General features: G+C 34.2%; 1 protein-coding gene across 1 annotated transcript; it reads right to left on the reverse strand.

Moving 5' to 3' along the window:
* Window positions 1-85: 85 nt before the first annotated feature.
* On the reverse strand, window positions 86-26,582 carry LOC140058670 (dnaJ homolog subfamily C member 2-like). Its single transcript, XM_072104363.1, has 17 exons — window positions 26,239-26,582; window positions 25,295-25,484; window positions 24,768-24,843; window positions 24,353-24,454; window positions 23,490-23,634; window positions 22,543-22,623; window positions 22,086-22,241; window positions 17,749-17,872; window positions 16,942-17,010; window positions 16,168-16,248; window positions 15,859-15,947; window positions 8,655-8,718; window positions 6,914-7,092; window positions 4,315-4,415; window positions 3,373-3,474; window positions 2,583-2,734; window positions 86-952 (listed from the first exon to the last, which is right to left on the reverse strand). Coding segments are annotated over exons 1-17 (1,770 nt in total). The 5' UTR covers window positions 26,241-26,582; the 3' UTR covers window positions 86-895.

Genomic DNA, 26,582 nt, shown 5'->3' on the forward strand with positions numbered 1-26,582 from the left:
TATATACGCCTATTGCAATCATTTTCTTTGTCTTTAATAATACCAAATACCAGCATGTATTGCGTGCGGATTGATATTTCCGTTTTCCTTCTGCGATTAACCCACTTTTGATTGATCGTAAAGGCAAAAACAAATGGAAGAATCATACATTTTCAGTAAAAATAGCAGGTTTTCCCCAATTTGTATGAACAGATTATGCAAATAAATGTACATTTACTGTAATACAACGAATGACCAGGTTTAATATTTTTCAAGTAATATTTACAAAATGTCAACAAATGGATAATAGGGAGGTTTCGGTATTTACGAATACAATAACGAAAACGGATACGTCACACATTTGTGAAACTTTAGAGATGATCCCCATATCATATTCGTAAAGTGTATTCGTGTTGACGAATATCACCAGTCATGTCAACTACAAGACGAGTATAGTTTTTGATCTATTTTGCACAATTTACATTTGAATCAGGAATGATTCATGATTAATCACAGCCAAGCAACACGTACATGTTCTTCGTTAAAATTTATCGCAGTATTTTGGACAGCGGCCTCAATATTTCATTACCATGCGAAACAGATTTTTACTGGCTTACGAAAACGAATACATGTGCATGTGCGTATCCGTTTTTTTTATCAAATTCGTAGCGTTGCGAAACCAATTCAATGGTAAGATAGAAGAAAACTATTATAATATCAAAATATTTAAGCTTTTTCCTCCAACTCATTGAGAGGTTTCAAAACGTGGGTAAAAGAATTACACTCTACTGACAGTGGTTTAAAAATGTAAATGAAACAGTTTTCCTACAGAGTAAACTAATGAATCAGTATAGGACTACATTCTTATTGATAAATATCTTTGATTTACGGCCCAATTTTTTTAGTTTTCTTCACTTCACTTCTTTGCTTGAGCTTGCGCTGCTTTCTTAGCTTTTATCAATTCCACAATTTCCTAATATAAATAGAAAAAAAAGATAAAAAAATATTAAAATTATTTTGTTTTTTTTATTATTTTCTATTCTCTCGGAAAGTTTGTTTCCGACGAAAAAACGTCATAAATAAACAAAGCATTGTCTCACTATTTCTAGATATAAGTACAGTATGTGGATTCATATTGTAAGGTGATGTTAGATCTGTATGAAGCACTTTTTACTAATATATTTTTTAAACTTCAACATACTACTATACAAGATTTATTCTAAAATCACCTTGTAACACTCACACTACTTCTATGTTAGCCTTGACGGTCAAAAATGTGTTTCATACAAATTGTATAGAATAAATTAGGTTGATAGACTTTTAAAGATGGAAGAGAATGTCGGCCCAAACTATTGTTTAAAAATACTTTTAGATATAATATCAGAAAACCTTAATGATTTACACTCAAAATATTGATTTGTGTGAATATATTAGATGAATGTATTATTACTGATGTTATGATTTTGAAAATGACAAAAACACAGAATGGGCAGCTCATATAAAAGCACCAATAAGAGATCTATCAATTATCAATTGGAATAATAATAAATAATTAATAATAATTCAAGCTTACATGGAAATAAAAAATAAACTGTTTTTTGAAAATGACCATGTTTGTTGTGAATTGACCGATCTCAAGAGCTACCTCATAAATATACTTTTTGTGTTGTGTAAAACTTAGATTTTCACTGTATAATTATTTGTAATGTTGATTTAGAGAAATGGGGATTTGTAGAGCTTAGATTGGGGGCGGGGGTTGTGGAAGTTGGTGGGCTGTACATAGTAGGGCACAGCTTGGTTGTCATTTTTATTATTAATTTTATAAATGTTATTGTTAACTTTGTTGCATTGTAATGCGGTTGCTGGTAAACATTGTAGTTTAAGAGAACGCATCTTCATGTTGAAGTGTGCCGTTGTTATAAAAGTGTATGTTCAATACATTTTTATTATTATAGTAGACATTAAAACAATTTTAAAGGTATCAGCTTTGTCTGTTATTGGTTAAATTACCAGTTATTTGTCAGGCTAACAATTTTTACGGTAAACACACATATGGAAGGAATGACAAGAGCTTAGATTTTAGATATTATATTTTATATAAGACGTAACGCAACGTAAGTGATTTGACCAATCAAATACGATGGATTATTCAAACAGTAGCTTGTCATTGGTCACCTCGATTGCGTGGTGCGTACGTCCTTGCGTTGCGTCTCTAGTGGGAACCAACCTTGAAGGGGAGGGGGAGCTTATGTTGACACCGAACTGAATGCAACTCAACTGTGTCAACATAAGTGCTCCAGGAAATTGAATGAAACAAATATATGTCGACATAGGTGGAGTTGTGTTGATTTGTGTTCTATGGAATTAAACTAAATTTTAAATCATCCTCATTTTGATTTTTAAAAACGAGCATTCTCGGTTCCGTTCTAGTGTTGAAATGAGCACTCGCACATTGGTTCCAATCAGGTTCATTCAGTAGCTCAAAAAATGCTTTTGTGTGACTATTATAGTTCCACTCAGTTGCTGTGTCAAAGTAAGCCACGCTTAAGAGCAATTACTGTTATTTCAATAAGTCTGATTGTCTGTGTGAAATCTGTACCTACCTTGTATCTCTTCATACATTCTTTCTTCGTTCTACTTGGCACAGCTTCAGCTATTTTATCCCATCTGTCCGCTCCATAATCTTTAGGGTAAGATTTTAATGCTTGTTCTAAACTTTTCTGCTCTTCACTAGTCCAAGCTTTTGGAAGATCAGCTTCGAAATAAACCAAAAATAATATAGGTCACATGATATTTGTTGCTGCTGAATGCTAATAGGGACTTTTAGATTTTGTACCAAGTTCTTTAACTTGAACTATTATGTACAAAGGACCAACGGCTTTGGGTGATGCAATGAAAGCAAAACATCTTGCTTGATGCAACCAGTATGGTACAGATACCTATCACATGCTAGTCCAATATTACCATTATACCATCACTCTCTGGTATATACAGCAACCACCACAATTCCCAGACGTTCCCATGCAGAATGAAACCAGGTCCAATACTTAGCTTCGGCAATCTGACGAGAACCGGTGTCGCGGTGTTTCAATGAATTATGACTGTATAAAAAAATTTATGACGTCCCACCATCTTAGTTGACCTAAGAGATCTTTTAAACACTGAAGATCTTTTCAATGTTTATTTAAGTTGCATATGTATTATGGTATTGGTCATGAACTGATTTATATATTAACATTAAGCTCTGTCTGCACTATCAAACTTTATGTGACAAAAACAATGTGATGACATATATTGACATGATGATGTCATATCCATATACCATATTTGGGCATATCATATTTGATTGTGTAGACAGAGCTAATAGTTAAAATTTAAAGTTATAATACTCACCATCAGAACGTTCAGAGGGATTTGAAATGTCTGCCTTTTTAGTCTTCTGCACTGACTGCTCAAACTTCTCAAACGCATTCTTGTTAGCCATTTGTTTCATATCTAACAAATTTGGGGAAAAAATTAAACTCTAATGTAACATTATATACTGTGAAAATCAACATATACAATTCATTTCAGTCCTTGACTGTCGTTTTGTAATATATTTTATATACCGAATAAATAAATAAATAATTCGGAACAAAAACTGGCCTCTTATCTTATTTTTGTACAATTTTGTGGAAAATTCGCATTATGCAAACCTGGTTACAACTTGATACATTTTGCAGATGTGAAAAGAGTATAAGTTACCAACCAATTTTAAAAATCAATAAATCAATTAATTGATCATTAAATCAAACAAATAATTAATAAATCAATCAATAATCTAATTAATCCATACACCATATTAATCTAGGAACAGTTAATAATTCAATAAAATTGTAATATGATCAATTAATCAATGCACTCAATAGTAAATTATCAATACAAAACAGCCAATCAAAATCAGCCAGCTATCAAGTCAAACGATCAACCAAACGTACACAATAATATTACCCATAATGCAATACATCATAAAAACTATGCATAGTGAGTGGCCGAGCGGTTAAGACAGTGGAACCGTAATATGTAGCCGTAACATCAGCAAGGGTTCGAGGCTCAGTCGATCTATGGTTCTGGTGGTAGAATGAGTCTTACAAGGACTGTTGGTCCAGTGTACACATTTAGCTAATGTGAACCTAGTACATCCTTCGAGATGAGTAGGGGGGGGGGGGGGTTACCCCGGTGTGGTGTACTAGTACATCACAGCCATAGCTGGGCCATTTGGGAGACCAGTTTTTGACTGAAGAGGTCGCCCAGTATAAATAATAAAAAAAATGTAAGTTACAACAATACACTTACCAACTTTCTGTAAATTTTTCGCTTTCTTCAAAACATCTTTAGCAACTCTTGTGACGCCAGAGGTGGAATGTTGATTGATGAAACTGGCTATCACCTCCCACCTACAGGTAATAACAATGTGTAAATAATAGGGAGAACAAGAACACAGGAATGAGTGATATTTTGCCAAACCTGACAAAAAATAAATGTACTCAATGCTTAATTTGTAAATTGTGAGATTATGGTTAACTATATTTCACAGTTGTCCTTGTTTTATTTTATTTTCACAAAACCAACAGCTATCACAAAACTAAACAATTAAATGATGGGAAGCCATGTTTTCAAAACCAAGTCCTCGAGGAACTGAATTCCTTTTATATCAAGTATACTTCAAGTTCAGGTTCAGGTTCAGATTTATTCACATAATGCAAACACATACAAAAATATAGATACAAATGGTTGGAAATTAATTTACGTAAGGGCAAAATTCGGTAAATCGCGCGTTATTTCTAGAATGTTTACTCGATGGTATATAAAGTTGGTTCGTACTTTCGGTACTGATTTTAACCGCCTGATGTAACCCTGTTTAGTAATTAAATTGAGTTCGATAATTAGTTATTGACGATTAAAACGAATTTAGGTTCAACGATTTGCCCCAAATAGGGGTGTTTTTCGATCGTGGTATACACTGTCTAATGGATGTCCGTCTTGAAAAAATACCCGCAGACGATAATACGAGGATGCTTCGCATTTTCCTATCTCCTCCTACGATAATTGTTTTTAATGGCTGAAAACCGGTTGAACAGCTCGAGTACAGCATCATAATGTTGAAGACAGGCCGATTTTCTTTAAAAAATACTATTTTGATAGATTTAATATACGTTTATACAAATGTATTGATTTGCGATGAATGGAACATTCCAATCTCTGTTCCACAAGTGTCTATTCCCTCAGGCGTCGTAAAGGCAAGTACTGTATACTCATAACAGAAATTCGATCCATTTTTTTTTCAACCAACCCAACCATTTCAATCTGTGCTGCAGAGGTTGGATATACATTTTTTTTAAACAGATAATGAGCTAGCGTTTTCACTCGCCGTATACTATGTACACATCTTTATTATTGCAGTTAAACCACCCACATCACCACCCTTCCCTCACTGGCATGAGTAGCGTTGTAAAACCAGTAAACGCAGAACAACTTCGGAGGGTAGGGTAGGAACCAACTTAAGTATGAATTGGCTCTAAAAACAATTGAAAACCATTATGCCTACTAATTAAGTTGAGTTAGATAATTTAAAATGTATTGACCATTAAATCGAATTTATGATTTTGCCCGAATAGAGGTGGTGTTCACAAATTGTTTTAAATTATATAAACATATACACGTCGTAGTGATGTATCGTTACATGTACTATACTATTTCAATCGACGGTGATAGTTTCAACAAAGTATTAAATCGCAATGTTTTACTGTATAGGCCTATAGTGGTATATTATTTGTAAAACATGAAAACAATTAATATTTCGTTACTAAATGGATAAAGAATATATTTAAAAATTGTTCTTCTTTGCACCCATCCTCTTCCCCATCCCTCAACCCTAATGTTACATACAAAACACAAATTAAGTTTGTTTAAATTTGACTTAAACAATTTGTCTCATTTTGTGACAAGTTTCTCTTTCGGAAGTAATTCCCAGGGTGCTAATTTTAGTTGAGTACATAAATCACAGTGTCTATTTATTCGTTCCTGTAAACGACATGTATTATTGTCCTGCGATACGTACATTTGAAATCGCCAGTTCTTTAACGCTGAAATTATTATGTATTCGAGAACCATCTGTGGGCACGACCTAGATGGTACGCGAGCGAAGCGAGCGTACCATCTAGTTAAGTAAAGTAATAGTTACATTATGCCTGAAGAATACTATTTAAACTCCAAGGGGCTTTAAGCCTGGATAAAGTAGAGTTACAAATAATAATAATAAGCATAAGGTGACAGACAGGGACGGACATGTACGACGATACAAACACGACAAGGACGACAGGAAGGACAAACAGTATTTATATGATTCGCTTAATTAAATTTAATTTTAGTATTAATATGATCGAAATAATTAATTTACTTTATATTTTGATATTAGATAAGATTTGTAGTTTATTTTTAGAGTATTATTTTGTTTTGCTATTAGTTATTGACGGATTAAGAGAGTTCCAGAGTAGGGGACCGGTATGTAGTATAGAGTTAAGTATTTGCTTACTGTTATAGTTTTTAGAAATGTAGTTGTTTGCGTTCCTAGTGTTATATGTGTGTAGTTCGTTATTTTTAGTGAAGAAACCGTTGAAAGCGGTTGGAAGTTTGTTATTTGAGTACCTATACATGAACTTAAATTGTTTATTATAAAATAAAAACCTTTGCAACAACATTGATAATAATCTCATTTGTTTTTCAACATTGTTGAGCAGAATGAGAAAATTGAGAAAAAAGTGTTACAAGAATCTAATTCCTTATTATATTTAGTTACAAAGGTTCAAAGAATTTTTTATAACATATAAGAAACAGGAATTTTAAACAGCTAAGCTTTGATATTAATTTGGCAATCAAGTAATCTGAAGCCTACCTGGACACCGTACCAGCTGGAAACAGGTTGTTAGCCTTGATAAGAAGCTGTAAGTCTTCATTGTTCCAAGGAGATGAGTCACTTCCTCCTCCTGTTGCTCCTTTGCCTGCAGATAGTTCTTGCTGTCGTTTAAGCTCCTTTTCTCTCTCTTGTCCAATCTGTTCAGTTACCTCTTTCAGCTGTAATGAGATAGTTTATAAGTACGTTTTTTTTAATTTTATTATTACAATTCAGCACACACAAAAAAACCCATATTATATTTTGGAAAGCCAGAGAAGTGTACTTTATGGCCCCGTTTCTGCTGCCAAAAATATACCGTATATATACGGTATATTTTATATACGGTATATTTTTTGGCAGCAGAAATGGGTCTCATAAAAAATATACCGTATATATTTGCGGTATATATACTGCATAAATATCCCCATCGTTTGTGGATATTATACGGTATATTCCAAAATATACCGTATATTTCGTTCCCCGTTTCTGCTGCACTCAAAATATACCGTAAATGTGACCCGACTCATGACACGAGGTCAAAAACTAACAGAGCGCGACGCGTTTGTTTTGGTTTTTCTGCTGCATTGAAAGTTGAAACACACGTGTAAAAGCAAGCAACAGATCAAAATGTCACTGTGGACCAAACAAATCACTATTTTTGCAATTCAATTGTGGGGGGGAAGCGAAGGTTGGGGGGAGACTGCATGGCAACAGAAGCGATACCAAGATTTTAATTACCATAAATCGAATGTTCTTACACGACAACAACGTGATGTAAAATCATGGTAAAATACTGTATAATAGAAAATGGAAATGAAAACGGCAATATAGGATAATATAGCATAATATAAACTCAATTTGAATAACAGAGTTTATTTATAGTGACATTTCTAGATTGTGCTTGTATGTGCGGTGTAAATTCGTTGCTACTTCTGCTCATTAGATTTAAAATAGAAAGCAATGCTACGACGTTTTGAGAAACCATCATTGTTTTGTTTTTGTCAGCATGTACCGGTAGGTAAAAACCTCACTACACGAGGTCAATCCATACTTCCGTCTCACGAAATGCATTTTGGGTAATGAAAGCCAACATTTTTACAACCCACCCACGAAGTATGTGCAGCGCAAACGGTGCACGAATTTCATATACGGTATATATACGGTATATTTATACGGTATATTTTGGGTTGGCAGCAGAAACGGGCCCTATAAAGAACAAACTAACTTTCATGAAAAAAATGCTATTTAATTTTTAAACTATTACTACTATGATTATCTGTGTATTATGTGCATGTGGCGGGCGTTTATTTCTTAGTTTCAGTATTCTTCATTTAAATTAAACACCACCTTATTGTATTTCTATAAAGTTCTGCGGTGCTGACGTCATGATGGTAGGTGGCGCTGCATGGTTGCTAGCCAACCAAAATATGCGTTCAACCTGCCTGAGTGACTCCTAGTTCACCAATGGTTTAGAATAAGTTTATTGAAGCAGTCATTTTAAAATTTCATAATTTTCAATAATTATTAATAACAACTAAAATTTCAAAAGATCACTAAATATTTGTTTTTAATAATCTATATATTCTTCAAGTACAGTTTAAGTAAAAGATACATAATTTGATAGAAACACAAATCTATAGTGTTTACCATCAACATATAGCATTGAACGCATTTTTGGTTGTGCTAGCAACCACGCAGCGGCATCTAGCAATGTGACGTCACCGCAGAACTCTATACAAACCTGTGTTTCAAACACTGTCTTTGATGAGTCCTCTGATGTCATTCCTGCATTCAGTTTCTGCAAACTAATGCAAATGTAAAACATTTGTTAATAGGGAGGTTTCGCAATCTTACGAATACGATAACAAAAACGGATACGTATTCGTTTTTCGTAAGCCAGTAAAAATCTGTTTCGCATGGCAACAAAATATTGAGGGCGCCGTCCAAAATATGACTGCGGTAAATTTGAGCGAAGCGCAGGTACGTGTTGCTTGGTGTTCTGCTGCCTAGGCCTAGCGCAACATCAAAGCGAGTTTGACTTTAAAAACTGCTAGTTATCCAAATTGACCTGCCATTTTAGTAAATTACTTTAGTAAATTACTTTCAATAAAAGTATAATTATATTATAATCATGAATCATTCCTGATTCAAATGCAAAATGTGCAAAATAGATCAAAAACTATACTCGTTTTGTAGTTACAAATATGACTGGTGATATTCGTCAACACGAATACGCTTTACGAATATGAAATGGTGATCAGCTCCAAAAGTTTCACAAATGTGTGACGTATCCGTTTTCGTTATCGTAAGGTTGCGAAACCTCCCTATTAACATACATCAAGTAAAGTAATATAATGTAACTCGATATTCAGTTTACAGAATGCATGTTACATATAATAGAACAAAAACAAATTTGGGACCCTGCAGAGGATATAATAGTAGGCATGTTAAGGTGCATATTTTAGGCAAATCCTTCAAATTGTGATAATATTTTGAAACTTTGCACAGTTATTCATTAGGGTGTCAAAAACATGAAATGGAAGGGTTGCACAAAATTTGGTCAGGGGAAAGCCGCCATTTTAGATTTCAAAATGGCGGACCCCAAATTTTCACTTTTCAGGTATATCTCTACTAAAAAGGCACCTAGAGTTCTGATTTTAGGTGCAAATTATATGGTAGTGGGGTCACCAAACATATTGGTATAACTAACATTTTGATTGCATGGCGGCCATGTTTGATTTCAAAATGGCGGACCCCAAATTTTCACTTTTCAGTTGTATCTCTGCTAAAAAGGCACATAGAGTTCTGATTTTAGGTGCAAATTATATGGTAGTGGGGTCACCAAACATATTGGTATAACTAACATTTTGATTGCATGGCGGCCATGTTTGATTTCAAAATGGCGGACCCCAAATTTTCACTTTTCAGGTATATCTCTGCTAAAAAGGCACCTAGAGTTCTGATTTTAGGTGCAAATTATATGGTAATGGGGTCACCAAACATATTAGTATAACTAACATTGCATGGTGGCCATTTTGGATTTCAAAATGGCGGACCCCAAATTTTCACTTTTCAGGTATATCTCTGCTAAAAAGGTACACAGAGTTCTGATTTTAGGTGCAAATTATATGGTAATGGGTAACTTCTTTGATTGCATTGCCGCCGGCGGCCATTTTGAACGTACCTCAAACTGTACTGGCTTTACACTATTTGTTTATGTTTATAGTTACATGCATTTAACATATGGACACTTATTGTAGGTCACATTTTCCCTGGCAACCACACAGCTCTGTATATAGTAAATCACTCTTTCTGCATTTACAGCGTCCAAGATCACAGTCGGTGTGTCCACAGCGAATTAAAACCTTTGTGACATCTGAGAGTGTGGAGCACTGTGGCGCAGTGGTTAGAGCATTGGACTTGCAATCAAGAGGTTGCTGGTTCAAGCCCGGTCGGTCACTACAGTGCTGAGTCCTTAAGCAAGATTCTTTATCCACATTGTTCCTCCCCACCCAGATGATAGAAATGGGTACCGGTACAGTATGTAAAAAGTACTGGGAAGGTAAATCATACTCGTTTGTGCGGGAGGAGTGGCGTACCCCCACAAACATGTACACTTAGTGGAGTCTGGCTCAAACGCTAAAGAAATGGAGATGGGCACCACGGACATTATCATTAGCTTAGGTCTCGACACTTTACCTTACAGACAATGACATCCTATCGAAAACTGAAGTCATTCATGGCATCTTTTTCAACGTCGGGTTAAATGTAGCTTTACCTTTTCCTTGAACAGATGAAGTTGTATCACAACCGCTAAAGGAATGAAAGAACAAGTAAGCGGCTGATGCTTGTGGTCCAAGAGAAGAAACAATCTCGTGTATTGGGATGTGCTTCCCCAGTCCAAACTCGATCCAAAGCTTGTGGATCCTAGGTATTCTGTGGAAAGCTGACAATGCAATAACAATAACATCACTGTCTACAGTCTTGACAAGAATGTGCGGAAAAATTTCAGCGGCATGTTTAACATGAACAAACATACATTCATCTGCCTCTATGTTACATGGCATCAGCAGTTGTATATTTACAGACTGGTTTGTTGCAGCTCTGTCTCCTAGAGACCCTACAAACATTCCGTGATTTGTGTCAATGACACGACTAGATTTGTTTTTCGATAGATACTTTAATGACAGTTTAAAGTCTGGTACGCGTTCAAACCGCGTTTCTGGTGTAAGGAGGGTCGTTAAAGCCAGCGGGAGCATACACAACAATTGGACCACATTTTTTAGATTTGATGACAACAAATCAGAGTTGCTTTCATTTATTGTAACTGAAGTAGTAGAGAACATTGGCAAAAATCACGGAATGTTTGTAGGGTCTTTGGGAGACAGAGCTGTAACAAACCAGTAAATATACAATCGCTGATGCCATGTAACATAGAAGAGGCAGATGAACGTATGTTTGTTCACGTTAAACTTGCCGCTGAAATTTTCCACGCATTGTCAAGACTGTTCACAGTGATGTTGTTGTCAGCTTTCCACAGAAAACCTGGCATCCACAAGCTTCTGATCGAGTTTGGAGTGGGGAAGCACTTGAAGTACATCCCAATACAGGAGATTGCTTCTTCTATTGGATCACAAGCATCAGCCGCTTACTTGTTCTTTCATACCATTAGCGGTTGTGATAGAACTTCATCTGTTTAAGGAAAAGGTAAAGCTACATTTAACGAGACTTTGAAAAAGATGCCATGTATGACTCCAGTTTTTGAGAGGATGTCATTGTCTGTAGGGCATGTTAGTGAAACAGACACAGATTATCTAGAACAGTTTGTTGTAACTATGTCTACTGCAGAACATTTAATGATGCAATACGATATCTTTTTACAACAAGAGAAAGACTATTGAAAATATCCCCCAACATCTGCGGCATTAAGAGAACATGTGAAACGGAAGCCAGGAAGTGGTACGACTGTCTAGATGCATTCAGGGTTGGACAGGACCCAGCAAACTGGGGATAGAGGAAGGGCGGCAACAAATTTAGTCCAGCTTGGAGTTCATTGCTTGGAGAACTTTCAGATGTCACAAAGGTTTTAATTCGCTTTGGACACACCGACTGTGATCTTGGATGCTGTAAATGCAGAAAGAGTGATTTACGATGTACAGAGCTGTGTGGTTGCCAGGGAAAATGTGACCTACAATAAGTGTCCGTGTTAAATGCATGTAATTATGAACATAAACAAATAGTGTAAAACCAGTACGGGTTGAGCTACATTCAAAATGGCCGCCATGCAATCAATGACGTTATACTAATATGTTTGTTGACCTCAATACTATATTATACTTTGTAGGCCTACCTAAAATTATAACTGTAGGTACCGTACTGAAACACTTTGAGTTCGCCATTTTGAAATTCAAAATGACCGCCATGCAATAAAAATGTCAGTTAAATACCAATATGTTTGGTTACCCATTACCATATAATTGGCACCTAAAATCAGAACTCTGTACCTTTTTAGCAGAGATACCTGAAAAGTGAAAATTTGAAGTCCGCCATTTTGAAATCCAAAATGGCCACCGTGCAATCAAAATGTTAGTTATACCAATATGTTTGGTGACCCCATTAACATATAATTTGCACCTAAAATCAGAACTCTAGGGGGTGTCACGAAAGCTCAGACCCCCTAAGACCTAAGATCACGAAAGCTAAGACCCAACACCTAAGATTACAAATACTAAGATATACTACAGCTTAAAAACAATACTTGTTTATCCATACATAATTTTAAACACAGTAGGTTTCATTTATTACCATAAATATAATTTAATACTACCGCAAAACATAGATAAACTCACATTATTTTCGCCCGTTGAGTAAATGTATATTTTTTCTTTACAACAAACAAACTTGACGGGTTGTTTGTTGGTATATATTTACTCCATTGTGTTGCTTCAGAGGATGTTTTTCTTACGCACCTGCCTTTCTTGTATTTTGACTCCAAATTTGTTGACTAACTTTATCCTGAACACCACACTTTAAAATTAGGACTTATAAGTACTTTCAGAAGGAGAAACATATAATAACAAATAAATAAATCCTTTAAATTGATGATTTTACAGATGTGTTTCTTTGTATACTGTAATGACAATGTAACTCCTCGAGCTCCCCATGCTCAATGTTTTTGTTTCTATGGAGCGCCAAAAGAGCAACAATAATAGTACAAGTATAAAAACAGAAAGAAAACGAAACAAAAAAACTTATCATGATTTTTAAATTAAAATTTATTTGCCAGTATTTATTTCTTCGTACTTGCATGATTATACTATTATCATTACAATTTTAATTTTACATTGTTCCATCCACACTGTAGATGGACTCCACAGAGTTTTCAGCCCTCTATATAATTTTTGCTCTTTTGACGTTCCATAGAAACAAAAACATTGAACATGGCCCATGGGGTAGGCCTACTGTACTGTAGGCTAGTCATTTTGTGAGCGAGAAAAACGTCTGTAAAATCATCAATTTAAAAATGTATTTTTGTTACTTTTTATGTGATTCTTTTTCATGAAAGTGCCAATTCTAAGGTGTGGTATTCAGAATAAATGTTGGGAGTTAAAATACAAGGCAGGTGCGAAAGATAAATATTTGTAATCTTAGGTGTTGGGTCTTAGCTTTCGTGATCTTAGGTCTTAGGGGGTCTGAGCTTTCGTGGTCTGAGCTTTCGTGACACCCGAACTCTAGGTGCCTTTTTAGCAGAGATATACCTGAAAAAAGGAAATTTGAAATCTGCCATTTTGAAATCCAACATGGACGCCATGGGATCAAAATGTTAGTTATACCAGTATGTTTGTTGACCCCACTACCATATAATTTGCACCTAAAATCAGAACTCTAGGTGCCTCTTTAGCAGAGAAATACCTAAAAAGTGAAAATTTGAAGTCCGCCATTTTGAAATCCAAAATGGCCGCCATGCAATTAAAATATTAGTTATACCAATATGTTGGGTGACCCCATTACCATATAATTTGCACCTAAATTCAGAACTCTAGGTGCCTATTTAGCAGAGATATACCTGAAAAGTGAACAATTTGGGTCCGCCATTTTGAAATCCAAAATGGCGGATTTCCCCTGACCAAATTTTGTGCAACCCTTCCATTTCATATTTTTGACACCCTAATGAATAACTGTGCAAAGTTTCAGAATGTTATCACAATTTGAAGGATTGGGTCACTTAACAGGCCTACTATAAATTTATTTTTGTTTTTTTTATTTCAAATTTATTTAGAGCTAGTTACCCTTCCAACTGTACCAGCAGGCCAGTCGATTTAGGGCGCTCATTAAAATGACAACACATAAAGATCTATACTTAACGAAACTCAATACAATATAAAAATTAAGACAAAATACATTTTTTAAACCAAAATTTCAAGGAATTAAAAATATTTATTATTACGCTAGAAACATTGCGTAAGAATAAGATTTTCAGTGCAGTTTTTAAATTTCTTAACACTTTGGCTGCCAGAGGTTTTTCCAGTTAGAAACTGCTACCGCCAGCGTTTTTAGCCCAATTCGATGTTTTTATTAAAGCTGATTGAAACTATGCATGTGATCTGTTTTATATGTAATTTAGACTAAAATAATCATAAAGATTTTAGCTTTACAATGGTACCAAGAACGATTTTTAAATCGCAATATGTAAATCGTAATAGTAAAATGAAAGTAACCCACTTTTTTAGTTTTTCCTAGTTTCGCGCAAGAAAGCCAAGATAATCGCGATTTTGTGAAAGACATCACAATATGAAAATATCGCCCGGTGAGATCAACAAACAACAAAAAAGTTATTTACACGGCACCTATATGCCTATAAAAACAAGTTATCACTATCGAAAAATGTATTACATTTTATAAATCATAAAGCTTACATCAATGTTTCGCCAAAATCCACATACTAAAGACACCAGGCCTAGTTAACCAGGCCTAAAGTTGGTCCAGAACCGTTTTACGACGACTAGGCCTAGCCTAGATAGTAAACTGATGATAATATCCATATCATTTCAAAACAAGTTTGTTGCGTGAAACTCGGTCACTTTCAGTAAAACACCAAAACAATTAGGGTATACATATATTATAATAATAAAATTAAAGACTTTATATTGAAAATAACTCCATTATTTTTTATTTAGATAACAAACAAATATGTCAATCCACAAAACTTTTGTAATGCTTCGGCGGCATAGCTAGCGCGCGACCGATGCACAATGCGCCAAGCCATCGCTCTACGCGCTACTGTTATGCGCGGTGTTTGTTATTTCGACAGGTACCATTTTGACAGTCGTTCGTAACCAGATTAGTTACTTTCAAATAGTGAAATATTCACGGTCCAGACCGAATATAGTGTTCATATTTATAGTATATACCAATAATTAACCTATCTACCGGATTTCGTAAAAAAGCGCGAAACACGAAGATCTTCGTGTTTGGCAGTCAAGCGTTGTGTTTCCAAACACGAAGATCTTCGTGTTTGGCAGTCAAAGTGTTAAAACTCACTTGTTTAAATAGAATTTTACTCTTATAGCACTTTATAAATGCTTGTGTATGTGTATGTACAGCCATACTGCGTTGAAACCCCGGTTCTCGTTAGATCACCCAAGTTAAGCAACGTAGGGCCCGGTTGCGTTCTGGATGGGAGACCGTCTAGAAATAGCGGCGGGTGCTGTATATACTGGAGAGTGATGGTGTAATGGATCGCACTTAACAGTGCATGTTAAAGAACTTAATACACTATTCGAAAAGAGTAGGGGATCATCTCCCGGTGTGCTGATCTGGTAGGCGCTGCACTGCTGGAAGGCCTAATCTGAATTTGAGTTTCAATTTAAACTTGAGGACTAAGAATAACACATTTAACAGTTTTTATTTGTGTATTATAATTATAACCTATTACGAGTACTGACCTTTGTAAATCTAACCTTTGACATAATGTTTCAACAGCTTCCAATCGCTTTACTAAATCGCCATCTTCACCAAGAAAATAGTTATATTTCTAAAACAGTAGAACAAATATATTAAATATAAATAAAAGATAAAAGTGGATGAAGGAACGAATGAAATAGTAGTAGTTGGCAACACCGTAACACAAATGGGGAAGCATGAAAAGTGCAACATTAGTCTACAGCGCATTGAGATGTGTGAAATACACTGTAAAGATACATTAACTATATAAAGCTAAGCCAAGAGAGCAATAAATGTCAAGTGAGGCTCACCTTACAAGTGTCTCTAAGAGCCTTTCTCTCCCGTCTCATTGCTTTCTTCAAAGCTTCTCTTTCTTTCTTAGCTTCATCGGCCTGAAAAATGTACATAAAATCACATAATGAAGAATGCATTGAAAAAAAAATGAAGAATTCTCAAAGGTCAATCATCATGTTATGAATTATAATAAAAACAAATTATCAAAACAATTATCGCACTCGGAGAGGCTCAGAGAAAGACCAAAAGGAAGACCAACAACAACATGGATGGCAAACATAAAAAAGGAAACACAACTTTTCACATGCGGACCTATATACATGCTTGCTCAAAAACGTACTGAGTGGCAAACACAAGTGAGACGCGCAATGTCTAACGACGATTAGCGTTTAAAATGATGACGATCAAGCATAGTTCAGAATAATCAAGTAGATTAAGTGGTCAATGCTTAACAGAATTATATATAACATTTATATAAATATCTCTTGTATTTTGTTGAATGGTTTAAATGAAACAGCAAACACATACAATTATAATATTTAAGATTTCTTGGCATTTAATTATATACATTTTGACTACAGCGTCCAGGCTTTTCAATATTCTGTTTGTTTTTACACTGTTTTCTTCAAGCCTATGGCCAAAAATACAATACAGTACAAGAAAATCACCACGGCATCTACACAACAACTTATAAATTTTAATCCATCAAGTTTTTATAACAAATGTAAAAGTACTTAAAGTATAGTATTGAATAAATGATTTTCACTTTGTTTATTAAAATTCTAAATTACCTTAGCTTTCTCTTCTGTTTCTCTTTTTACTTTAGCTAATCTCTCAGCTTCAAGTACAGATTCTTTTTCCTTAAAACAAAACAATAAAAGTTTACATTATAAATCATAATAAAACTAATACAAGTAAGGGCTATAAACCGTAGGTCAAGTGTACACAAAGTGCGTGTGTGTACTTTAAACAACCTAGTACATCTCTGAAGAAAGGAAGGGTTACCTAGGTGTACTAGTTCACACAGCCACTGTCACACACAGCCACTACTTCTAGTAGGCCTCACATAGTTCCATAATAATTGATAGGACAATGAATCTGATAAGCCGTTGTTTTGAATTTGCGCAAATTAATTTGTCAGGACTAAAAAGGTTTAAGATGAACTAAATCTGGGGCGGATTGCTATAAGCGGTCTATAATTCGTGACGTAGCAAGTAGTCTTTATTATAGACAATTGCTATACCGCGGTCTAACCTGTTAGCGGCCTTTAAAATTAAAGCCTACTCAAAGGAGTCTTAAAACAGTCTTAAACCTCTTTTTTTTTTATTTTACATATTATTTATTGTAAAAGACAACAAATTGAATGTTGAATTGAATTGATTGTTAAATCAAATAATAGCGGTGATTTTATTCGTGTATAGGCCTAGAATAGATTTTCTCGCGTAAAAATATACGTACTGTTATGATTGCGATTTGAACAAGCGTGACGAACATTACCTTATTTAGTATTCTACGCGCAAATACGCCCTCAATTTGTACCTTTAGGTGGTCTTAGCTAAGACTGTTTTATAGTCCCTGTTCATAGCTTAACAGCTTACCTTTTTTCTTGCCATCTCAGCAGCTTTAATGATGTCTTGCTTGGCTTTCTTTTCGGCAGCTTTTCTTTCTTTTTCATCATCTTTAAATTTCTTAATTCTAGGATCACAGGCATATGCGTTATCGGTTTCATAAAATGTTAAACAAAATGAATGAATTCATCACATTACTTGAATATTTACAAAGTGGCATTTTAAAACACCAAGTTAGATATAAATATTTAAAACATCTGACAAACTGAGTGACTGGAAAAGCAATTCAATTATTTTTCAATCAATCAATAGTTTATAAAATTAATTAATCTGTCTGACATAAAATATACACATTGTATTAAGAATAAAAATAAAAGCAGTCAGAAAAGAAGTACTTGGCAAAATATATCAGGAAAAACTACATTCGGAGAGAGACGGCTCACTACTTGATATTTCGACATAAGTTAAAAAAATACAGAGGGCGTGCTTTTTAATATTTTTAGCTTCAGATTTGAATATAAGTTTTTTAGATGTCACCATATCAATCTTCCTGAAAATCAATAGGCATGTTCTGCAAGTATGTATCTGTATAACACCAAAACATTCAGGACGATATCTTGAAAATGTGTGCGAACAAAAAAACAAAGTGCTATACTTAAAAGCAAAATTATATTTTGCCGAATAATGACGTTATTATATTTAATTGTATTTTTCGGACATATCCCAAGAGTGAGAAAAAATGTGTTTAATTAGATTCGATATATAATGGTTTAGTCCAATGAACTTCAACCAACACCATAGAACACAAATCAATGAATCATATATTGTATATCCCACAAATTAAAACAAAACATGCTAATGATCTACCCCTTTGCAAAAAAGCCGTATACGATCCGTATACGCTGAAAACGTATACGACGTATACGGATCGTATACGATTTCACTGTTTACATTATTTCCACTCTGTTGCTCCACAAAGAGTTGGCGTCGTATACGTTTAGCATACGTAACGTATACGTTGTTTATTCATGATAAGAATATCGTATACGGGACGTATACGAATCATATACGAACAAACTAGGCCATTTTATAAATTATAATAGCAGTAATGAGTAGAATAGAGCTAAATAAAACATTTAAATTGTCATTACAACAAATACGTACGTAGGCTCTGGCCTAGGGCTAGGCCTAGCTAGCACCAGCCATTATTATTAGATAGGCCTAGGCCTAGGCCTAGTCTAGTAGTAGTATTAATTATTAGTAAGTAGTAGGAGGAGCTAGTACATAAGATCATATTTATTTCTATCTATATTTATTAGATAGCCTATAGGCTACCGATAAAATTCAAACAACGTTTTTCGCAAGTAAATAAAGTACGCTAAACAGGTATACTAACGTAGGCCTAGAAAAAACAAGGGGCCATTTTCACAAATCGACGATGTTGTTTGCAGTTTTCCTTTATAAAATATGACAGAGGTCAGTAAGTGCAGCCGCCGACGACAACCGAGCGTCGCTCGGTTGCCTACAGTTCCAACCTCGTGGTCGACTCGGCTCCCTGGTGGCCAATCATGCATATCATCGGGTGAATCATCGGGTTCGTCGTTTTCAATTCGTCACGCCACGTGCGAGCTTTGGGTGGTCAAATTACATCGTTATGTTAAGCGATATTATTCCGCGACGTGTGTTGTAGCAATGGAGATGGAGTAACAATAATTCGGCAAATAATGCCGAAGAGGAAAACCATGACCCAAAACAGAAGTGGGATCATTGTATAATAATAATAATTATTATTTAACGATGAATACATTCGGATTTTGAATATGAAGTCGATCAATTCCGCCGAGGAAAAAAAAAACACAATTAGTGGTGATAGTAAATACAATTATATCGAATCTCAATTTATTCCCGGTAGCGAACAGATTGAATTGCTTTCATTTATCTCAGCGGTATTTCTGCTTGGTGATTAAGAAATCATAAAACATATCTTTCTTTATTTTCATGGTATTCCAATATGTTTAAAACATAACTACCCTCAACTTTAAATAACAAATTAAATTAGTCTACTAAACATTGTTGATTTCCCATGGACCCAACAATACCCCAACTATTTCATTAATAATTGTTTATTTGTAACAGTTTATTTGAAATCCTTGTCCTTTGTTATTGTGTGACAATTAAATTAGATTGTACATGCTTATGCTGTATATTATGTAAAAAGATGATTCATGGTAATATCAGATTCTTAAAAAAGATCAACACTTTGAATTCTCAAAATGTGTTCTATATCTTTATTTGGAGTTAGACTCGTACTACATTCATTAAAATGATAAACAAATCAGGGAATAATTTCGCGAGTGTAGCATAGCAAAAAGCTATACAAAACACCCTTTTTGCTACACATTTCTACAATTGTGTAGCAAAAAATACAATACAAAACTATGTTTCTTGACTAAAAAATCAGTTTGATAGCAATTTTGCTCAACAAAATTTTCAAATGAAATTTTTCCCTGCAAATAGCCGGCAGGCGTGTGTACAGAGGGGGCACAAAAAAACTATTACCTACTAATATTGTACACAGTTTTATTACATCCTTTTTTAAAGTAACACTAACAGTGCATATTCAATATTATAGTAAAATGTCAATACGTAGTTACGATCGGCGGTATCAACTAGGCTCATAGTTGTTTACCACTCCAGTGACGCCAATGATATGAATAAAGCCTATCTTATTAAATAGTATCGTGCCCGCGCATATACAACAAAAAGTTACAAAGGTTCACATATTTATATTAACGATTTTTTTTTTTAATTTACGAATTAAATAATAAAAATAATTAAATACCGCTCGGCTTATCAATGATGGAGGCATAAAAATGGGGGCGTAGGGTACCATTTTACCAGGGAGATGTAAAATAATTATTTAACTGGTTGGCCCTTTTACTGCGTTCGCATACAATTTATCATTTGGATTTTTTAAGTTATATGTAGGTTATGTTAAATTGTATTTATCAGTGACAACTCTAGGAAATTTACAGCAATTAGTTCTGTATGCCTAAAATAGTAAAATTCTCTAAATAAAAACATCGGAGCTTCTTTTTTGTATTTCTGGCTGTTGAATGTTTTGTTGGCACCCCCTAACTCTGCAACGATGATATCCATAATGCATCGTATTTCCATTTCACCGTTGTTGATATACTACTAGCAAGAGTAGGTTATTAAAATAATACAATATAACCAAATCTAATATATGGGGGAAAGCTAGCTTGCTTATTTTCACAATGAGTGTACCACAGACTCTTTCCTTGGCGTATTTTCCCCAGGCCTAGTTACTCTTAGTTTACTAGAGCTGCTGCAGTAGCTATATACTGCATATTCGATATATACAATTACAATATGCCTATAGCCTAGCTAGCTAGAAGTCATCGAATTTACTATCTACTTGGGCCTACTGTAACTAGGCCTACATCCCATTTTTTATTTTTTTTTTTATGGTGAGTTAAAACCCGTAGCCAAAAAATCAACAATGATGATTGAAAATGAATGAATTCTGATCCATCCATGTGGTGATGCATGCATGCAGCGCACATAACACAGGCACGTTTTGGGCGAATTTATTTGGATCATTCCATATATATAATAGGGAGCCACATGTATTCTAAATTTTTATTAAATTGTAATTTATGGATTTTACTTACTCGTTTTAAATTTAATATACTGCGGGCCCAATTTAATATTTATTTATTTATTTCCAAGTACATTAATATTATTTAAAGCACTTTCAAATTAATAACAGCACATTTTGTGTGATTCACTTATTAATGGAACATACAAAAGGTAAAGAAATAGCAGAGGGGATAAACAAGGCAGAACAGCCTGGGTGGGTTTTTATGCTTGCTAGAAAAACAACGTCTAGTAAAATACAGCACCAATTTTTTTCATTCGCAAAAACTATGAACTAAATCATCATAGGGAATTTAATATACATATACCGACTGAAAAAACAAACAAATTGTACACTAATTATTGAAGTCAAGATGCTCCTGCCATCGTAAATTTATGGTATCGTCGTCTTGTAAAAAGAGGGACAGTTCCTTTTTGCTTGGTAAAACGATGCAGTTTGTATACACGCGTCGTCGTATACAGATCGTATAATTAGGAAATTGTTTATAAATGATCGTATAAGGTTCGTATATCTTTATTATGCGGGCAGGAACTTCCGAATTGACGTACGTTTCGTATACGAAGTGGACTTCCTATTTGAAACATATACGAAACGTATGTAAATCGTATACGTTCGTATACGGTTTTTTTGCAAAGGGACATTAAAAAGTCGTTCAGTCAGAAAAGACAGATTGGTAAACTTACCTACAAGTTGCCTTATTCTAGCTACTTCTTCCTTTTTACTTCTTTGTCTTTCAACTTTATTCTGTTTCTCAATCCACCTCCTCTCCTCTCTATTTTCTCCCTTTTCTTTTTCCTCCTCATCTAAGTAAGAAAATTCTCTCCAAGACTGGAAATTATACCTATAATATCAAATTATACCAGAATATCAAATTATACCAGAATATCAAATTATACCATTTATTTCTTTCAGATTTCAAATTAAATACAGATTAAAAATTGAAAATATAGATTTTATGTTTAAAAAAATGTTATGACTATAAAAAATGAATTATTTAATATAGTCTATTTCCTAGAAAAACAATACATTTACATTTACTACAGTTGAGAATAAAGAGTATAATCATTAACTTATACACGATTTTAATTTTTGTTTATATTTATAAGCAAGAAACTAAAATAATTTTTTTTTTAATATCTAACCAGAAATTGTAGAATTTGTTGACTTCATCAAACGTAGCATTTTCACCACCTAACGCTGGCACTCTTGGTTTCAGGGACCACCTGAACAAAAAAATACAATTATATCATTTTATAATATTTAATAAATTATAATAATAGGGAGGTTTCGCAACCTTACGAATACGATAACGAAAATGGATACGTCACACATTTGTGAAACTTTTGAGCTGATCCCCATTTCATATTCGTAAAGCGTATTCGTGTTGACGAATATCACCAGTCATATTTGTAACTACAAAACGAGTATAGTTTTTGATCTATTTTGCATTTGAATCAGGAATGATTCATGATTATAATATAATTATAGATTTATTGAAAGTAATTTACTAAAGTAATTTACTAAAATGCCAAGTCAATTTTGATAAATAGCAGTTTTTAAAGTCCTCACTCGCTTTGATGTTACGCTAGGCCTAGGCAGCCAAGCACCAAGCAACACGTACCTGCACTTCGCTCAAATTTACCGCAGTCATATTTTGGACGCGCCTCAATATTTCGTTGCCAAGCGAAACAGATTTGTTTATGGCTTACGAAAACGAATACGTGTGCGTGACGTATTCGTTTTCGTTATCGTAATCGTAAGATTGCGAAACCTCCCTAATATTTACTGAATAATTACAAAACATGTTTATACTTGACACTACAGACACAAAAAAACTCAGTTCTTCGTTGTAGTAACAATTACCATCAGGTTGGGTTCGAATATAACCCATCAGCGCAAGCTCGGTGGTCAAAAGTTATGGGTTTTGCAACTTTTTATACAAGTGAACGAGCTATAGTATTATGCTGTTGTTAAGAAATTCAACTTTAAATTGTGTTTAATTGGTTTGGACACAAAAACATCATACATTCCAATGTGTAAACTGAAACAATAACACACCTAAAAAAGGATGATATAAATAATATATTACCTAGAATTCTTTTTAAAAACATCTCGGAATACTTGATAGAAATTTTCTTTTGAATATGTATTGACGCTTGGGACGTCATCCTCAAACTGAGGATCAACACTATCGTATGACTTTCTTTTGGTTGGGTTGCCAAGGATATCATATGCTGTGAAAAAGAAAATCTAAATAAAAATGTTGCATAAATAATAAATACAAAAACAATCTTAAAAGAAGGTGGATGTATTTTTATTTAAGTAGTGAGACAAAACACGAATCAAATAGGTATATTAAAGCTCTGTCTACACTATCAAACTTTATGTGACAAAAAATATGATGTGCATGTGCATATAAAGACATGATGATGTCATCAATACCATATTTAAGCATTTTATTTTCACTATCATATTTTAGGTATATCACACTTTTTGTCACATCAATTTTCATAGTATAGACAGAGCTTTATACATCTTCAGTATTATTTAGTAAGCAAAAGTCTTAATTGTTTGTAGTAAAATAAAGTAAGGTGTATAGCATGGTATAAACTTGGATCTCCATTAAAAACCACTCAGTGAAAGTCAACTACTATGTATTCGTCAATGAATACAATTACTTGCAACCGTAAGTAATTGTATTTCATTTTTTATAACTTATTTTTCAATAATAATACACCACTATTTATTTCATTAGCTGTTTTGAGCTTTGTAGTGAGCATTATTATGTTGTTTCTAAGAGCAAGAATTAACATGACTAGCTTTTAAAATGAAGGATATAAATTTGATTTAAATAAATTTTTAGTTTACTTGGTAATTATGTTATTTAATAAAAATAATATTAATAAAATAATAATATGGATATATTTGGAAATAATGAAAATAAACTGCTACCTTTTGTGATACATGTGAAGTAATCATCATCTTCACTGACTTGCACAGTGCCTTCAAGTTTCTTTCGTTTATCTGGGTGATGTTTTAACACTTTATGTTTATCTGAAAATATAATAAAGTACATAAAGTACAACTCATTACAGAATCATGAGTTAGCATCAAAAAGTAAATAAATATATCCAACCATTAATACATTTTAATGATATATAAAAAATTGATAAACAATATAAAAAATAAAATTAGGAATTGAAATTTTTAGACAATCATGAATAAGTATTAAAATGCAATTTATCAGTCAATCATGAATAAGTGTTCAAGAGAATAAGTATTAAAACACAATAAAATGCATCACAGTTTTGAAAATTAAGTAAATCAGTAAAATGTATTAAACACTAATGAATTTCTAGTAACTTACATGCTTTCTTAATGTCATCCACAGAGGCTCTATACCTTAGCTTAGAGAGGCCTAAAACAGCATAGTGGTCTTGGTCCTGTATCAATAAAGATTTAACTAAATAACTAACAATATGAATTTCTATTAAGAAACTATCAACTTGTGACCACTGAGGACTGACAACCAATCTAGGTCAGGTCAATCACCTGGACCTAGAAAACTATAAAGCCAGTGACAATGTGAGGAGCGAGGACACACGAACTGACATGGCAAAGTTTGGTTGTCGGTCGTCGCAAATCATATGCTTCCTAGGCCTAGAGTGTCTCTAGGATGTTGGGGAAAGTGAGTAGGGGATCTATCCAAGTCACAAAAATGCTTTTATCATCTTTCTAAAATTGGGAAGCTTTATGGTAAAAGAAATCTAAATACATGTGACCGCGGATTTGAACACTATTCCTGGGAATGGTAGCCAAGAATTCCGTTGAGAGGCAATCTCACTCACTCACAGTATTTTATATTTTTAAACCATTTTTGTAGCACTTTTATACCTTCCAATCTTTTGGATTTAGTGTCTTAAGCATAGTGTCATCTTCTTCGTCGAATATCGTTTCCTCTTCTTCGTCAGATGAGCTACTGGATTGTACAGATTCATTGTGCGATAGTGAGTCTATTGCGACGACGTTGAGAGAATGCCTCATACTGTACCACCTGCCTACTGGTTCAATTTTAACATCGGACCTGAAAATAATACATTTTCGCATGATATAAGATTTCAACAATCTGATTAACAAAGGATGAAAATGTTAAGATTATTATATGCTAGGCCTATACCTTTACTAGCTAGGCCTATACAATATTATTTTTAGGCCCTCAGAGTCCTAGCTAGGACAGGTCTAATAAATAGTTATCGGCTATACTGTAAAAATACATCTATTCTAGGCCTATCCTATACTAATAATGTATTGTTACTCTGTGTGTAGAAGGTTCGTGTAGAAGGCCTACTAGCCTGACATAGGGAGGGCCGCCTAGTTAGCTATACCACTGAACTCCCTGGCTTATTACTGGCCTAGAGATAGGCTTTAGTAGCCAGGCCTTAGTACTAGTAGGCCCAGAGGCTGGTAGGCCTAGGCTATATGGCTAGCAGGGAATAATTTCGCCAGTGTATGTAGCATAGCAAAAAGCTACCTATACAAAACAACAATATTGCTACACATTTCTAAAATTGTGTAGCAAAAAATACAATACAAAACTATGTTTCTTGACTCAAAAATCAGTTTGATTAGCAATTTTGCTAAACAAAATTACAAAATGAAATTTTTCCCTGGCTAGGCTAGTTGCCGCCTACTAAAAAACCCTACATAGCATAGCCTATAGGCCTAGCTAGGCCCAGCCAGGGCCTCGGCCTATGCCTAGCTACTGTAATATTAATGCCTAGGCCTAGGCATATTATGAATGTATGGTTTTATTGTACTTATATAGTTAAACAACTCACATAGTAGTCTTCCATATACAATAGACTCAGGCTGATTGTTCTCGTTTAATAACATTTTAAGCTCCGTTTTTCCTCGTAAAAAAGTCTACCTTATCACAGGTCCCACCAGCCAGAAGAGACACACAGTTGTCGTATTCGATTTAGACTTTCACCGTTGAGTACAGTTTTTCCGTTGAGTACTTCTTTAACGGAGTATTTTGAGCGTTGAGATTGTTCTTAACGAAAAAGCTTTCGTTGTCAACGTTTTCTATTCGAATGACTTTCTGTTGAGCACAAATTTACAATTCGAATACAAAAAGTACTCAACGAATCTTTACGTTGAAAACGAAAGTTCCCAATCGAAT

The sequence above is a fragment of the Antedon mediterranea genome, chromosome 9, assembly GCF_964355755.1.
Source record: "Antedon mediterranea chromosome 9, ecAntMedi1.1, whole genome shotgun sequence".
Lineage (NCBI taxonomy): Eukaryota > Metazoa > Echinodermata > Crinoidea > Comatulida > Antedonidae > Antedon > Antedon mediterranea.